Source organism: Protopterus annectens, chromosome 2.part2, assembly GCF_019279795.1.
Source record: "Protopterus annectens isolate FY-2018-M chromosome 2.part2, PAN1.0, whole genome shotgun sequence".
NCBI classification, from domain to species: domain Eukaryota; kingdom Metazoa; phylum Chordata; order Ceratodontiformes; family Protopteridae; genus Protopterus; species Protopterus annectens.
Genome location: NC_056730.1, coordinates 524,791,537 through 524,806,443, shown reverse-complemented (window position 1 = coordinate 524,806,443; position 14,907 = coordinate 524,791,537). Strand labels below are relative to the sequence as shown.

The following is a 14,907-nucleotide window of genomic DNA, read 5'->3' as shown; positions in this document are numbered from 1 at the left end:
GCCGGTTGGCAACCCATCCCGTGACATAGGGATCCATTGAGGAGGATCACCCTGACATGTATTTATATTGCACCTAAAACTGCTGTAATAGAACTTAAGAAAATTCTGAGAGAAATAATCAGCTTTCAGCAAAGAATATTATTTGTGGGTGGGGATTGGAATTCGATTTGCAGCAGTGAAGATGCTTCTGCGGGGGCCCAGAAGAGAAAGTATAACAGAGAGGTAGAGAAATTTATGAAAATATTTGGCATGGAAGATGTGAATTCAGTATTAGGAGTTTGGAGTGAATTTGCATATTAACCAAGATATAAAAACTGAGCTGGGCAGCCGAATTTGCATTTCACAGGTATATGTGAATTTAATTTAAGGTCTTGATACACACCCAATAACCATTTTGGATCATGTGCCAATAATTAAAAGCAAAGGGTTATGAAATAAAAATGAGATACTGGCACTTTCCCACATGTGTTGAAGAGGAATTTAAGGAATGGGTAGTGGAGATTATTCAGGAGCTATTCGAGAGGATAGAAATGTAATGCTGAAAATACAGCTAGTGAGTCGGGTAAAGTTAAGATTGAGTTTAGTAGGGTGGAAATAAAGGGAGCTATGTTTAAGAATTTGGAGGAACTGACATTGAAGTATAGGAGGAATCTCACAGAACAAGAGGAGGATAAACTAGAATGCCAAGCAGAAAATAAGGGATTACCTTTGTAATGTACACAAGTTTTGCTGTTAAGCAACTGTTTCAGTAGAAAGCCCTGTCGCCAAGATTAGGGAGCCCTTAATATACAGAAAAGTCCTCTGGGATAGATGGTGTTCCTGTGGAAGTTTGGAAGCTAAGAGGGGGGGGAAAGGTTTTGTTTAACAATATTGTAAAGGAGAACGTCGCCCAAGTTTTTCTTTCCAATAAGCATTTCCTGTCTGGTAATCCAAAGACTAAACAGTTGACATACGGAAAAAAAAAAAATTAATGTTTGCCTTTCTTTCCTGCATCTGTCATCTGTTGCAGTAGTTACCGTCTGTATATGATTTCTGCATTTTTTCTACACTAATTTCTGCAGAGTTGCATGTTTCTTTTGGAGTTGAAAAAAGATCAGCATCAAAGACTAAACTGTCATATTTAAAAATGTGAGTGCAACATGAACCATCTCAGCCCAAGTAACGTCTGTTATGTAGTCCAATCTCGCCTACATTCTTACCCGTGGGTTCGGAGCCGAACCTCTGCTCTGACTCTGCCATACTCTAGCCATGGCTAAGGGGAATCCCATGCTGCAATGCGCCTATCCCCCAGATCTTGTTTGCCGCTCAGACATGGTCTCGCTCTTGGCCGTGGCCAAGTACAAATTTTCTACTATTTATTCAATTTAGTAGCTCTAAAATTGATTTTAATAGCTAGTGTGTGTGTTGTGTGTTTTTACTTCTAGCAGTTTATTGAACTTTCTGGTATCCCGTTTACCTTGGTGTTTATGGGCTAGGCCCGTTTCAGTTAGAGGACCTAGTCCTCCCCTGGTTTTTTTTTTTTTTTGTTTGTTTGTTTTTTTTTCTGTTCTTGTTCTGATTGTATAGCAGGTTACTCCCCCTTGGCAGTGGGTTTCTTGTGGTGTGACTGTTCCCGTTATTTCCTGGGCTAGGCCCGTTTAACTTGGAGGACCTAGTCCTCCCTGTGGTTACTTCGCTGTCTCTAGGCTGTTTGAGTTAGAGGCTCTAGTTTCCCACGACAGGAATCCTGCTTGTTCTATCACGCTTTCAGCCCCCGCGTGCTGCAAGAGAGGAAGAACAAGCTAATTTTAAGAGGATTGCTGAAACCTTCTTTTGAAGAGGATTTGGAAAGATCCTCCAGTTCCAAGTCGTCGTCTTCCAAATAAGACAAAAAGATGGATAAAAAAATCATCCAAGAAGCGCTCTCCTGCTCTGTCACTCTCCTCGGAGCCACCAGAGAAAATTAAAACCATAATTGCTTCTTCGGCTCCACTGGCTTTCTAAATCGGCTCCAGGTTTATTGGAGCCGAGGTCAGATTTGTCAGTTCGGAGCCGGTCTCCAGTTTTTCGACCGGTCTCCCTGACTCATAGGTCTCCCCTCTATAGGGAGATCCAGATCCCCGACCATGTCCTCTAGATCCTCCAGGACACTTTCCATTACTAGGTCGATAATGTGGTGAAGAAACTGCTCCATTCATCGGTGCTGGCTAAATTGCTTTCTGCTCGGGAGCCCCTCCTCCCTTCATCCGGAGCCCTTCCTCCCTTCATCTTTGGCTGTTCCTCCTCCGGACCTTTCTTCGGAGCCAGAACTGTCTGTCTGCCTCGATCTGCTCCAGTTGCCCCTTCTGGCATCTCTGCTCTGATCTCCGCTCTGATCCAGTCGGCGCCGTCCACGGGGTCCAAGATGCACAGCTCACCCGGTTGGAGCTGAGAAGGAGGTATCTGGTCGATCTTCGGCTCGGAGCCTTCTTCTCAGCACTTTGGCTGTGGTGAGCGTGGACCCGGCATCGGCTTCGGATTTTATTTCCTCTGCTCCGAGGCTGTCTTCTGCAGTTAGTCTACCTTCGGAGCAGGGAGGATCAGCTTTTGAGGTCACGGGGAGTGTGCTGGCCAGGTAGTCAGCTGCATCCTACGGTACCGACACTCTTCCCCCTCCAGCACAGATATCAGTATCAGATCACCCTTTATCTAGGGACAGCGGAGACCTAAGGCCTCAGGATACCTCCATGAGTGGTCCCCAGCTTTCTGAGGTCTCCCAGGGTTTTTTACCTGAGGAGCCACCCAGAAAGTGTGTGCAAGTTTGACTCAAGATGAGTCCCTCACATCTGACACAGACCTCTGAGTCCGAGGGGTCCCCGAAGTCTGCTGACGATATCTCTTTTTCAGGTATCTTGGCAATACTGAGAGAGGCGACTGGCCATCTAAAGACCTTTCTGAGTAGTCTGTGTTCCTGAAGGCCTTTGGTTCCCAACCCTCCGCCTCTTGGGTTTCTCCCCTGTTCGAGCTCCTGGACCTCATTTGTCAGTGTGGGAAACTCCGGACACTGTGGAACCGGTCCCTAAGAGACCCAACAAGTTTTTGTCCATTCCCCCTCGTAGAGAATTTCTTACAAAAGGCGTTCCAGTAGATGCTATGGTGGTGGCAGCAGCCACCAAGAAGGAACTTGCAGAAACTTCATCTACCGTCCATCCCCCTAACAAGGAGTCCAGGGCTATGGACAGGTATGGGAAGCATGTGTTCTCTTCAGCGGCCTTAAAGGCTGCTGAACTAATTTTACACGGCTCCAAAGATATCTAAAGGAGTTGGGAGATTCTCTACAGGGTAAAGTTTCTGATACTGTGGCTCAGTCAATGCTCGGATGTCTACCCTAAATTGTATTACCAACTCCTCCATGAGGCTGATCTTGTACGCAGCCGATGGAGCGAGCAGGGCTGCAGGTTCCGGAGTCTCTTAGGAGACGCTCCTGGATGCGCCTGTGCAACTTCGCGGAGGACTTAGTCTGCCTTCACCAATGTGCCCTTTGACGGGTTCATCCTTATTTGGAGCCAAGGTGAAGGATATTCTCACTAGGTATGAGCAGGAAGGAAAAACCCTGTCTGCCGTGGGAGTCTGTTTTTCCATGCCTTCTAGACCTTAACCCAAGGGCCAGAAGGGTGGGAAAATGTGGTTCAGAAAATCGCAGAGGTTTTTTCACAACGCACAGTGATTTCCCCCTCCAGATGCAGAGGAGGGGGTGGAAATTCAGGCAGACACTGCCCTAGAGGCCCGTGTAACCAGGGGGACCGCTGCTTAATTTCTTGGCTCTCCCTACCAGCGCTCATGAGAGGGGGCCCGGCTGCGAGTCTCTGGAGCCAGTCGGGGGTCACATTTCTCTATACCCAGAAGCCTGGCGAGACATCACCCAAGACGAGTGTGTATTAGAGATGACCTCCAGAGGTTATCGTATTCCCTTTCTTTCATCTCCTCCTCCAAACAAAAGAATCCCAGACGTCTCACCCAGTCAAAGGGGTTCCGCAACCTTAGAAGTTTTAAAAGTTGCTGTTAAAAGGAGCCATCCAGCCCGTCCCCTCAGACCAAGTAGGATTAGGGACTTACTACAGATTCTTTTTGGTGCCAAAAAGAACAGGGGACCCGAGACCCATTTTGGATCTCGGCCGTTTGAACCTTCATGTAGAGAAGTCCAAGTTCCACATGGTCACGTTAGTCAGTTCACCTGTTATTGGGGAAAGATGTGTGGATGTGCTCCATCGACAAGGATGCTTACTACCATGTAAAAATGGACAGGGCATTCAGAAGTCACTTGTGCTTCTGGCTGGGAGCCAGTCATTTTCAGTTTTGCGTCCTGCCCTTTGGTCTCACCACAGCCCCCAGGGTGTTCAAATGCATGGCAGTGGTAACGGCTCACTTGAGACGTCTGGGATTCCAAGTGTTTCCGTACCTGGGCGACTGGCTCCTGTCTGCCACCACCAGGCATCTACTACTACAGACCAGGGACACCACTATTACACTGTGCCAAAGTCTGGGAATCACCTTGAATTGGGAAAAGTCTGCATTGTTGCCCTACAGCAGGGTCTACGCTCTACTACCATTGAAGAAGGTAAAGGCAAAAGTGGTCCTCCAACTGTTGGGTACCATGGCTGCCACGATTATGCTAGTCCCTCTTGCAAGACTTCACATGAGGATTCTTCAGTGGCTACTTTTTGCCCAATGGTCTCTTCAGCACCTTCCACTCTCCCACCTTATTGTAATAACCGACAGGTGCAAGCAGGATCTGTGTTGGTGGCTTGAGACCAGCAATCTCAACACTGGTATGCCTTTCGTTCTTCCTCCTCAGATTGCCACTGTGACCATGGATGCCGCCCAGATTGGGGGGGCGTTATGTCAGCAGGACTGTTCAAGACACGTGGCAGGAAAACTAGATCCATTTGCATGTCAGTGTCTTGGAGATGAGAGCAGTGCTATTAGCGTTGCAAGCACTTCAAAGCTTTCTTCCTCTTGGGACAATTGCAATCCCCTCCGACAACATGTCAGTGGTCTGTTATCTGAACAGACAGGGAGGAACCAAGTAGTATCCCCTTTGCAGTGAGGCTCTTCGAGTGTGGCGTGGGCAGTATCTTCCCAGCACTTTCTAGTGGCAACGTACATTCCGGGGAAGTCCAACGTGATTGCAGACAGGCTGAGCAGAACTATTCTGACGCCTCACAAGTGGTCCCTGAACGAACAGGTGGCAGAACGGATTTTCTGCAGATGGGGGTCAGCCTTGCTGCGATCTATTTGCCAGCCCCTTCAATGCCAAATGCAGCAGCTACTTCACCCTTATTCCCCCGGAAGGGGAAGCACCCAGGGACACACTAGTTCACGATTGGCCCTCTGGTTTTCTCTATGCCTTCCCTCCAATTCCCCTGATAACAAAGGTTATTCAGAAAGCACCGTCTTTGGGAAGCAAAATGATATTGATTGCTCCACACTAGCCTCGTCAGATCTGGTTTCCTTTTCTTCACCCTTATCTAATGGATGAGCCGTGGATTCTGGACCCAGAGCCGGATCTGGTGTCTCGTATGTCAGGACAGTTCCACCCCTTCATCCAAACCCTTAGGTTGACAGCATGGCTGCTCCAATTCCGTCCCTAGTCAGGCTTCATAATTTTTCACTGGAGGTGGTTCATATTCTGTCTTCCTCCCACAAGCCTTCTACTAGGAAGATTTATTCCAGTAAGTGGAAGAGATTTTCCATTTGGGCTCATGAAAGACAGATTGATCCCTATACAGCTCCCATGCTCCCATCTCATCAGTTTGAGTTTCTATCTCAACTGTCTGGGATCTGCTGCTGCAACTATCAAAGTACAGTTGGCAGCCATTTCTACTTTTCATGTTGCTAATGAACCCAATCTAATGGCGCACAGACTTTGTAGGGCTTTTCTCAAAAGGACTATGCTACTTCGACCTCCAATCTTTATCCCGTTATGCCATGGGACCTTTAATTTTGTGCTACAGCAGCTTACTTCTCCTTTTGAGCCCGCGGCAACCTGTGACCTTAAACTTTTGTCTTGGAAGACACTCTTTGATAACCATCACTTCGGTTAGGCGGGTCTCAACTCCAGGCTTCATCAGTCCGGCCCCCTTACTTGATATTTCACAAGGATAGGGTGTCGCCAAGACCTAATCCTTCCTTTTATGCCTAAGGTTGCTTCAGTGGTCAATCTCAACCAGTCTATTGAGTTGCCTGTTTTTTTTCCCTAAATTCTCCAACAAGGCAGAATTTAAGTTTCCTCAGCTAAGATGTTAACAATTACACTTCTATATACATAGAACAAAAGATTTTAGGAAATCTGGTCAACTTTTGTCTCGTTTTCAGACAACACACTAGGGACTTCAGTTTCCAAAGTAACTCTATCCAGATGAAGGAAATGGAGCTAGAAATCCATCTAGTCTTCAAATGGCAAGGAATTACCCTTTAAGGTAAAGGCTCACTACACGTTTGGTGTCTTCTTCTACTGCCTTTCAGGCTAGGGTGTCTGTGGATGATATTTGTGCTGCAGCTCCTTGGGCATCTCCTCACACCTTTATTAGTGATTACAAATTGGATCTGGTATCAAGGGGCAGATCCTCATTTGGTTCCACAGTGCTCAGGAGTATTTTCCATTGAGCCGCCCAAGGTCTAGGTGCTAGGGACGCTGTCCCAAGGGTAAGAGTGTAGGCGAGATTGGACTACATCACCATAACATTTGATGTAGTCCATCTCGCCTCACATTCTTACTAACCCACCCACCTACCCCCTCCTGGAGGACCTAGAGGTAGAGCCTCTGGTTTCAGCACTCCTTGATATGTTGAGTTGGTTCTTCCTCTCAACGTGTTTGTGTTGATGTGAGCTCACTGCAAACAAGATTTGGGGGATAGACTCATTGCAGCATGGGATACCTCTTAGCCACGAGCCAGTTGAAGACTTGAGCAGAGGAACCAGGCAGAGGTGCTCTTCCCTTTTGTTTGCATTATTTAGAACATTTGGCAAAGATGAGTCAATTCAAGGATACAATTGGTATGGTAGTCAGTCTGGCTTTATTTGTAGATATTTGACAGAATTGGAAAGGGACATTACAGTGTTTTGGGTTATTTTGAGACTGTTTAAAATATTTTTGGAATACAAGGTTAATTAAGTTATTACAAGTAATAGCTGTGTATTTTGTGCCCACATATGAATTGGCTTAGCAATATTCATATTTATGGGGACATGATAAAATGAATTATTTAGGCATATGGATTAAAAATGATTTTGGTGTCTGCTAGAGATGTGTTGGAAGAGACTAAAGATAAAAAAAAAACTGAGAAAATACAAGCTTTGTTATACATTGACAGCATGGCTGCTCCAATTCCGTCCCTAGTCAGGCTTCATGATTTTTATCAATCGGATGAGGGTAGCAATAAAGAGCTGAAGGACATTATCTGGGAGGGAAAGGCAGCAAAAGTCAAGTGGTATAAGATGGTTCTTTCAGTAGAAAAGGGTGGATTGGGGATGCCCAATTTTGAAGGGGTATTTCAGAGCTACACAGTTAAAGCTCCTGTATGTAGCACAAGCAGAAAACTGTAATTCAGAGTGGAAAGGGATGGGGGGGGGGGGGCTCAGAGTGAGACTTGGATGTTGGATACAGGCCTTTAAAGAGAAAAGGTCCTACAGAATGTTGTATCTATAAATGTAAAGTAGCCGAAAGTATCCTAAGAACTAAGCCAGCACTTGAATGGAAAAAGGAGATTCTGCTGATTGCTGACTGCAATTAGGGATATAGACAATGGGCAAGAGTGGGCTTAAATTTATTGGAGAAAACTGGTAAAGGAGCCAAGGTATTAGGAGCAAATAGAGAAAGATGATAGAATTTGAAGATGCCAAGAATTTATTTTGGACTGCAGGTTTGAGATTGCCTTCCCTGTCGAGGATTAGTATCCGCATATAGGCAAGAGAGAAATGGGGAGTTCTGAATGAAAGACCAACACTGGTAGAGTTTACTACAGAAGCTACCATTAAAAAAGGAATAATTAGTAGAGCGTATGAAATATTGCATGAGAACTACAAGAATCGGGTGGTCAGAATTGGGAAGAGAGATTGGATAATCACAAAAACAATGGGAAGATATAGGCATGTCTCCCAGATATGCAGCAAAGTCTAGATTTAGGATTTTTGCTTTCGAGTAGACAAGAGTTTTTCCTTGGGTAGTAGCAAATATTGGAGATGTGACTAGCAAGAGAGGTAATTGGAACATTTTCTGGGAGTGCTGTGAGCTGGCAGACTTAAGGATTCCCTGTGGGATATATTGTCAGAGATGCTGGGTGGGTGGATTGGTGCAACAGAGGAGAGATTTTTTGGGCTATGGTACAGAATCCGAGTTGCCTAGACATTGTAAGGGAAATTTATTCTTCCTTTTTAAAACTCTAAAAACGTAAGGTATGTTTCTGCGGGGGGGGCGGCGGCAAAGTGCAACACATGATTGTACTGCATTTCTTTGATTTTGTTGCTTGAGTTCCAGTTGATTGAAAGTTACTCAGCATACTAAAAGTAGTGAATATAATAGAGATCAAACAACTGGTAAGAAAACATGGTAATTAAGGGAACAATCCTTACAGGGGAGGAATGAGGTTTTAAAGAAGGCAGGACTTAAATGAGCCATGTAATCATTTGTCTGAAAATGACTGGGTAGATTGTGAGTGATGTATAATGTTTACAGCTGAGTGTCTCCCCGTATAGTCTGCAATATAAAATGCTTGCATCTAGGATTGTCTGTGTGGTTTGTTTTCATTTATATAAATGTATGATTGTGTGCCGTAAATAATGGATTAATATAAGCTATTAAATTCCTGCCTTTTTTGTAATGTTGCTTAGGTTGTATGATATACAGCAATTTCTGTGAAGTATAATGTTATGTAAACGTGAGCTTGTTCATACAGTTTGATTACTTTTGTATACATTTGCCTGTGTCACAAGTGGCAATTCAAGAAAGGTGTTTGCTTTGCTGCAGTGGAGTGGGCAAATATTAGGATGTGTTATATTCTATAGATGTAAGATTTTGCCACAAGTAGATGTCCAACCATAATTGTGTACATCCTAGTGCAGGCTTTTTATCCAGGGTGCATATGCATCCTTTGGCAACTTTTGGTTCTCTCCCGAGAGATCCAGAAAGTTTTTGAAAGAAAAGTACCCTTGTACAGTATTGTCAGCATGCTATAAAGATTCCCCCCTAAATGTTGCACCAAGGGATGCAGTTTCCCCAGGTCTGAGGTCTTCTGACCCTTTGTATTTGAAGTAGTTTTTTTTTTTTTTTTTTTTTATGTTTGTTTGTTTTCTGACTTGCTATTTTGTCATCCAATTTCCTCTGGGATTGCTTCATGCTAGCTTAAAGGACCTTGCAGTGGCAGGCATTGGAACTGGATCCTGTACAATGACTTGAGCAGAATTGAAACTTGGCATGCAAGTCCCAGTCAACTACTAACTTGGTGCAGATTTTAATAACCAATCTTCTGGAAGCAAATAAGTCTTTCTCCCTCTGCTTGACTGGCAAAGTTGGAGGCAGTAATAAAGATGTCTGCTTCTGTCCGACCAGCTTTCTGCTAGCACAAGGGATTGTCGGCCTCATGAAAACTTCTGCAGTAAAGAGCACTGCCTCAAAGAGCACTGGAAATGGGGGACTTCACTTTGCCAGAAGGGTCACACTCCTCCAAAGTAAGCCCAAAGTAGGCAGTGTCTTGGGTCCCATGTCAGTCCGTATTTGTCCAGTCTCTTCAGTTGTAGCTATACAAACAGCTCCTACTACATCCTCCTGGTCCTAATTCCATTGTAACTGCAGTGCCTTTTACAGAAGCTGACTTGGGCAATCATGTTCACATTGAGATTGTTAATCCAAAGGAGAGTTCTCTTCCATCTCTCAATTCACAAGAGCCACACCAGTGACTAATCGTCCTGTCCACTTGTGCCTGCGTTTGATTTTTAAAAGCTGGAAGAGATGTTTGCTGTTCTGAGGTACATTTCAGTCCTTTATCTCAGTACCCAGCTTGGCAAAAGAGGTCCTCCACCCCGAGAAAACTGGTTTCGGTTTGAAGAGGAAGCCCTAGCGCGTATCTTGCAAAAGTCTTTCCTCCTCCATTCATATCCAAGGGGTAAAATCTTCGGTTCACCTCTTGCATCTTATTTGGGAAGTTTTGTGACTACTCTTGGAGTAAAAGTAGGTATTGGATGAAAGAGGTACTTGGAAGTTGGGATTCAGTGAGGCAGAAATCACTGCTGTACACCCACTTGCTTGAGTCAGTCTCTGGTAGCATCCTGTAAGCCAGACCCCCCCCCCCCCCCCAAAATTATAAGGTCCCACAGGCTTCTGAATACCTGACGGATAGCAAGGCTTTTTGCTCCACTTGCTCCAGTACTGCTCCTAAGTGGTGGTGGAGATGTGCTTGGCCATTTAGAAAGAGAGTACTTCAACCAACTTTACTTCGGAGCCAACTGCCAGACCTACATGGTTAAAATGGTATTTACCCGGGGGAATATTCCATCTTCAGACTGAGGAGTTAGACTTTGTTGGTGATGCCCTGGAAATGAAAGTGCAGCTGTCCCACATTGCCCATACCTCACAGACAGGCATGCGGTTAAATGTGGCTATAGCAGTGTGAAGTCACACCAGGTTGAGTGTGACCTCGGGGTAGTTCTTAAATGCTTCCTTTTAAGGGACAGTCTCTTGGTCCTCCCACTCAATATGAATCTTTATAAGCCTGGCTTCACAGAGCTGTCTGAAAAGTTGCAGCTCTGAGGAGGAGGTTACTACCCCTACCTTAGTGACACCGCCGCCATCTTTAAAGATCCTTGGTATCAATGTTAGTTGCTCCTGAAATAACCTTGGGGACATACAGGTTGTTATGTCCTTGCTGAATGACAGCCCTACTGCAGTCCCACTTGGAGAAGGAACTGCCAGCTCTGTATGTTGGAGCTTGGGCTGTGAATAGTTTTCTATCCAAGATGTGTAAGCATACCAATGGGGGGTTGGGTGATGTAGTCCTGAGATTTTCATGTTCTAGTAATCCATGAAGATGCATTTTGGATCTCTCCACAGGTTTCTTAATCAGCAGTCCTTCCTCCTTTACTGATGCTTGGTATCTTTAAAATCTAGAACACCCTAACTATGTAGTACCATGTATAGTGTGCTAGTGATTCCAAAGGCTCAGATGGTGGGATTGTGTTTTTCAGTTTGCCTTCTTGCCTTTTGAGCTGTCTGCCATTCCTAGGATTTAAAAAAAAAAAAGTCTAGCCTTTGGCCTTCCTGTGTACGAAGGGCATTCTTATAGTTTCCTTCCTGGATGACAACCCTGCTGCAGTCCCACTCGAAGGAACTGCCAGAGGAGCCGTCTCTTCACACTTAGAAGCTTGCAGAGCTTAGTACTCTAAACAGTGCATCTTTATCCCCAGCTCCTTCAAGATTTTCCTTAAAGGACCACAGTAGGCCTTTGCTTAATCTTGGCCTTTTTGCTACTTGGAAAAGGTATTCCTGGAAGACTTTTTTTTTTTTTTTTTTTTTTTCCTCCACTAAGAACAGAAGACACTTGATGCCCACATCCAGAGAATGATATTGCCATGCATTCGGAGAATTTGCACCGAGAATCTCAGTTCAAAGCAAAAGTGAGGAATCCTTTTCATCCTCCTCCAAAAAAAAATCTGGTAGTGCTTGGGGGCACACACTGTGAAACCTCTGATTCTGGCAATTAAAGCTTTTGAACTTATCTAGAAACCAAATGTGCATTTAACTGTAAACAGCACCACAGTTGTGATGTTTAAGGCACTCATGCCCTCTTCCCAAATTAGCCGTACAGTGCTGGCACTTGGCCTTTGATTACAGACCATTCTTCATGGGTTGTATATTCTGTCAGACTTTGTCCAAACACAAAAATATTTAGCTGTCATCCACAAGAGGCATCTGGACAAATTGGTCTTAAAGGTCAACAGAAGTAGGGAGTGCTGGAGCCATTCCTCTAACCTTCCAAAGTTTTGCACAAGGTTGCCATAATTAGATGGCTTCTGCTGTAGAGACCTTTTTCTTTGTCTTGATAGAGATTCTGCTAACCAGGGTTCTGCAGAAATAAGACCAAGCAAATGTGATCCTTCATAGCTCTTGGCCTAGACAGCACTCATTTTACTGCAACCGAGAAGGAATTTCTTTGCAGTCTCTTTGAAGTGATCAAGCTGCTGACTCTATAGTGTGCGTGTCTTTTTTTAGTAGTGTTTTTTGCATATCCTTGTATTTCTGCTGAGTCTATTCCTGCTGTTGCATTTTTGCTTTCATATTTGTTTTACTGTGTTCACTCTATCTTTTTTTAATTTAACTTCCTTCTGTAAACGCATTCATATGGTATGAGCCTGGGTATCGAAATGTTGTGCAGTGGTGAGCACTTTTTCCTCTGATCTGTACGACCGTAAAGTTGACTTGAGTATATGGCTTATTGCATGATCTTTTCCTCAAGCACTTTTCCTGATAATGTGGGTGTGCATAGATGTCTCATAATACTGTGTAATGAGTGAAGGATTTCAATTTGATGAATTCCTTATTTTCTTCCTGTTGGGCGGTAAGTGGTAAGTCTTCAGTCACAAATCAGATTTTGATAGTAATGGCAAGAGACTCCATTTTGGCAAGGCCTCACCCACCATAGTAGCCTTCCTAAGTAAGAGATGGTCCATTTTTAACTGTGGTTCTGAGAATGTCTTCACTGGGCAAAAGAAAATCACTTGTGGGTGGAGTTATGCTGCTTGGTACCAGGCAAAAGCTCATTTCTATATCCATACCTGTAGAAATCCTTGATTAGCACTATTGAAAATGTCACTACATTCAGATACCCAGGGATTTGTTTGGATCCTTGTAATTTTCCATCTCTACCTGGACTAAACTCTAGTCTATTCTGGGATGAAAAGGATCTTTTCTTTCCAGACCCTCTAGGACTGCCACTGTCCCAACTAGAATGTGGGCTGTTTGATGCAGCCTTTTAAATGCATCCATCATTCAAACCATCTTGAATGCCAGATGCAGTTTCATAGCACACTCCAAAAAAACAAGCATCAGTGCAAAACCATTGAAAAACATCTGGCTATTTGTGAAACAATGTGCAGTCTTTCTTCTTGGTTGTTTATAGACATTCAGAATATAGGCCTTTCATCCCATTAGCCTCGACTATTCAGAGATTCATCAGTAATACAACCGTGGTGTTAACCAGTTTATATCTCATAGCACACACAGGCTTCAGTACGCAAGTCAGTTCTCTGTCCTTTGTCCCAAATTATGGGATCTCCCGTATTCCTCTTGCCCCATTTTCTGATCAAAATTTAAATGCACATTACCAGACCCAAGAAGATACAAGTGCGCTCTGTGGGTATGTAACTTCCTACCCTGCTTCCCTCTTCATAGATTGCTTTAGCTATAGTTTTCATCATGGTTTTTCAGCATGCCAATTCTAATGTCCAATCTGTATGTAATGTGCATGCATATTGTCAATCTGTCTCTAAATGTTGTGTATCTATTGTCTTTGTACTGTCAAGCTAACTTCTGATATTAACTTTGGGTGGGTCTGTCAGATACTTGGATTTTTTTTTCAGAAACAAAAAAAAATAAATAAATAAAAAATCTTGAGACTTCTCATAAGATTGAGTTTCCGAAAACGCTCAACATCAAAAAATCTGCCTTTTTTTTGCAGGGGTCAAGTCCCCCTGCACCCCCCACACTCCCTGCCAATTGTATGCACCAGTTCCAAGATGGCACTATATTGGGGAAAGGGATGGGGTGAAGTCCCCTTACACCCCCCCCTTGCAAATTGTATGTACCAGTTCCAAGATTGCACTATATTGAGGAAAGGGGTAAATTTCCTGATCCTTGCTGTACTGCAATCTCCATTCAAAAGCTTTGAGTTTTCAAAAACTACGATATAGTCTCAACCATATGAAGTTTGAGTTTCTGAAAATGGTATCAACTGAAAGGAACTCTTGTGTGTGAGAAGTATCTATAGATAGCACATGTATGTGTTTGTTGCTGGGGCTCTGAGACTGGAGTAGGTCTGATGGTATTGCTCTTTTCACACAACATTTTAAAATTTAAAAGTTGTGCATTGTAATGTGTGTAAAAGGTTCTGGGAGCTGGAACAAATTCATTAACTTGTTTTAGTGTGAATCTTTTGTATTGAGTCTGAGCTTAAAATAGCAAAGCATACTAACTTTACCCAAGGGACACTTTTGTATAGCATTTTAATAATTGTAACTTTGTTTCAGGAAAATGAGGAGGCTGGGGTAAAAAGGAAAAAGAAAAAGCATGAAAATGTAGAAGATGCTGAACAGGATCGTGCAGAGAATGGAGTAGAGCTGGAAGGTACAGCTTCATCACTACCAGTTAAAAGGAAAAAGAAACAAAAAGAATCCCCGGAAGCAGAAGATGTGAGTAGAAGTTAAATGTCTGTTTGTAGGATAAATTGCCATTTGCTAGGTAGGCACTATTTGTGCAGATTTTAATTTACAAGGATGCTAATGCAATATGTTGTGTTTAAAATAACCAAGCTAGCCAAAGCACAATTTTTTTCAGAAGATATTGGAGGAGAAAATTTCTGGCTCTCTGTGATGTTAGTTGATGAGCCATATTTGGAAGCAAGATTGGCATGAAGCTTTACCTTGCTGAGTGTAGCGATCCTACCTCTTAGCCCTGCCCAGCTATTGGACTGGCAACCTCATGAGGAAACTTCCATGTTTGAGTTGACCTAAGACTGCCTTTGGACTGTTTTAATGAAGGGTAATTGCACTTTCCTGGACATTACACTGACTGCACACATTCCGACAGGATTTTGTGTCTGGCTAAAAGTGTAGATAAAAAGCTAGAAACTAATGTGATTGAACTGTATAGTGACACACTTGAAATCTGATTCCATCTCAAAG

General features: G+C 43.7%; 1 protein-coding gene across 2 annotated transcripts in view; it reads left to right on the top strand.

Annotated features, from left to right (window-relative positions):
* Positions 1-14,579, top strand: part of NOP56 (NOP56 ribonucleoprotein) — a 200,517-nt gene extending 185,938 nt beyond the window's left edge. The window contains exon 12 of one of the 2 annotated variants that reach the window (XM_044063996.1): positions 14,254-14,579. In XM_044063996.1, the coding sequence (XP_043919931.1) occupies positions 14,254-14,430 (177 nt within the window). In that variant the 3' untranslated portion in view covers positions 14,431-14,579. The remainder of the gene's footprint in view (positions 1-14,253) is intronic. The other variant, XM_044063997.1, reaches the window with a different exon arrangement.
* Positions 14,580-14,907: the final 328 nt, after the last annotated feature.